General features: G+C 34.6%; 1 protein-coding gene across 1 annotated transcript; it reads left to right on the top strand.

Annotated features, from left to right (window-relative positions):
* Window positions 1-2,015: 2,015 nt before the first annotated feature.
* LOC141679981 (DNA damage-inducible protein 1-like) lies at window positions 2,016-2,486 on the top strand. Its single transcript, XM_074486329.1, has one exon. It carries the CDS (start codon window positions 2,016-2,018, stop codon window positions 2,484-2,486), a length of 471 nt encoding a protein of 156 aa, XP_074342430.1.
* Window positions 2,487-2,812: the final 326 nt, after the last annotated feature.

Raw genomic sequence — 2,812 nt, forward strand, 5'->3', positions numbered from 1 at the left:
TATTGTATTCCCAAATTCCCTTGAACGAAGTGTGGCCTTTGTCTTCTCAAGTTATCCTCTCTTCTTGCTCCTTGGTGGCTACAATATGTTTTTACACAATTGCCAAGCAAGAAGAGAATAAGAATATATATAGGCTATAATAGGGACCATGGATAATTAGGTTGGGCCTTCTAATTACATCTTGAGCCTAGCCCAATGTAATTAAATATTAATTCAATCCACTAAAGAATTAATATTTGCTCTACCTTTTCTAATACCGTAATTTAATTAATTCAGTTCCAATATTATTTGCTTATTAAATTCCCCATGTTTAAAATATCATATGTCCATTAATTAAATAAATTACTGATAATTTATTTAATTAATATCTTTTATCCTTGATCATCCACTCAACCTTTATTTAATTATGCCAGAATAAATTCCACCTGCAGGGTTTCACATAATTAAATCTTTTTGAGCTTTCAAGGGGACATCATTAACCCGAATATTATCAGGACATGGATTCCTTCAATAAATAATATCCACCATGTATATAATTCCATCATCCAAAATATAATGATATAATTCAAAAGAATTATTTCATATATAAATCAAAGCATGTAAATAATATACACGTGTCAATTACTATTTCCGGATTAAGAACCTAAGCATTAATAATAACATAGAATCTTAGTTCTCCTTCTTAATCAGTATTAAGGGAACAATTCTAAATTTGATCATGTTCAATATACACAAAGTATACTAGTATTATTTATTAGTCAATATAAACTAATCTAAATAATACTACAGCCATACCAGTGGATTGTCCAACACCACCTGTGCTATGAACCTTATTATATTATATAACCGTATTTAACAATCTAATATTTTGTATCCCATTTGATACTAGATTGTTCACAATATATAATATTAGATAACATGTAAACATTCAAATGATTCTCAAATAAACTAGCCATAAATAAATGTACATACTTCAAATAAATATTTTCAGTATACACTAACAAGAGGTACGTGGACAAAGGGTAAATGTTAATGCCATCTCTTCTGTAATGGAAGGATATAGTGATTATAGTGCTGGTGAGTATTCTTATGCACCATAATTTCCAGAAGAAGCAGCTTTCATTCAAGGAAGACAATCTTGGCCTGTTCAGAATAATTCCTACTACAATCCAAATCAGAAGCCAAATAACAATCTTTCTTATAGTACCAATCATGCTCTTAATCCATCATATGTAGTTCCTAGGAAAAATCAACCTCCAGGTTTTCAGCCATGTCAGCAATATCAGGGACAACAATATCAACCTCAACCAAAGGAAAAGAAAGAACCGGCCGACTGGAAAGTTGCACTCAATAAAATGATACAAGGAACTACTGGGGCCTTTGCCAATATAGAGACCAAATTTGAAAAGGTTAAGTCAAGGCTTGATCAGATGGTGTCGTCTCAAAAGATGTTGGAGACTCAAATAGGCCAAATTGCTAATAAAGTTGGTGTTCGTGAGCAAGGATCACTTCCTTCTCAACCTGATCCAAATGGTAAGGAGTACTGCAAGGCTATCACTTTAAGGAATGGGAGAGAATTGCCAGAAATTGAGGCTAACAAACCCAAGGAGAAAGTCATGTCAAAGGAAGAGGAAATTGTTGAGGCTGAAGTTGAAAATTCGGAGAAGGTGGATGATGAGAAAAAAGTAGAAGAAGTCTCACTGAAATCCCCAGCAAAACCATATGTGCCTCCAATTCCATTCCCACAAAGATTGCATAACAGGCAGTTGGAGAAACAGTATGAGAAATTCTTACAAATCTTTCGGCAATTGCATATAAATATCCCTTTTGCTGATGCTTTGGCCCAAATGCCACTCTATGCCAAATTTCTAAAGGAGATATTGTCTAGAAAGTGAAAACTCGAGGATAAGGAAACTATTACTCTAAATGCGGAGTGTGGTGCAGTCATACAGAAATTAATTCCGCAGAAGTTAAAGGATCCTGGAAGTTTCTCCTTGCCATGCACTATTGGAAAAATGGAGAACATTAAAGCTTTGTGTGATTTAGGGGCTAGTGTGAGTTTGATGCCACACTCCATTTGTAGAAGACTTGGTCTTGGAGAGCTCAAAAAGACAAGAATCTCACTTCAGCTGGCCGATCGTACTGTCAAGTATCCTTTGGGAATCATTGAAGATGTACTGGTTAAAGTGGATAATTTTTTTATCCCTTGTGATTTTGTGGTATTAGAGATGGATGAAGATGTTGAGGTGCCCATTATCTTGGGAAGGCCATTCTTGGCTACTACCGGAACTATAATTGATGTAAAAGCTGGGAAATTGACGTTGAATGTTGGTGAAGACAAGGTTGAGTTTGATCTTAACAAAGCTATGAAGATGCCTTCATTTGATGCTACATGTTTCACTATTGATATAGTGGATGAGATCTTAAAGCATGAAGATGCAGACTTGTTGGAAGAGGAACAATCTTTAGATGACAAAGAAGATTGAATCCTAATTTGTAAGATGTGGTTAAGAAAGAGATAACTAAGTTCTTAGATGTTGGCATTATATATTCTGTTCCTCACAGTAAATGGGTTAGTCCAATACATGTTGTGCCTAAGAAGGGTGGGATGACTGTCGTGCATAATGAAAAAAATGAATTAATCCCTACTAGGACAGTAACAGATTGGAGAGTTTGTATTGATTATAGGAAGTTAAATAATGCTACTCGCAAAGATCACTTTCCTCTCCCATTTATTGATCAAATGCTTGAAAGACTTGCGGGTAATGAGTATTATAATTTTCTAGATGGATTCTCGGGATATTTTCAAATT

The sequence above is a fragment of the Apium graveolens genome, chromosome 8 (assembly GCF_009905375.1).
Source record: "Apium graveolens cultivar Ventura chromosome 8, ASM990537v1, whole genome shotgun sequence".
Taxonomy (NCBI): Eukaryota; Viridiplantae; Streptophyta; class Magnoliopsida; order Apiales; family Apiaceae; genus Apium; species Apium graveolens.

Excerpts from the sequence above, each read along its gene's own strand:
- LOC141679981 (XM_074486329.1), top strand. The coding sequence starts at position 2,016 with ATGGAGAACATTAAAGCTTTGTGTGATTTAGGGGCTAGTGTGAGTTTG.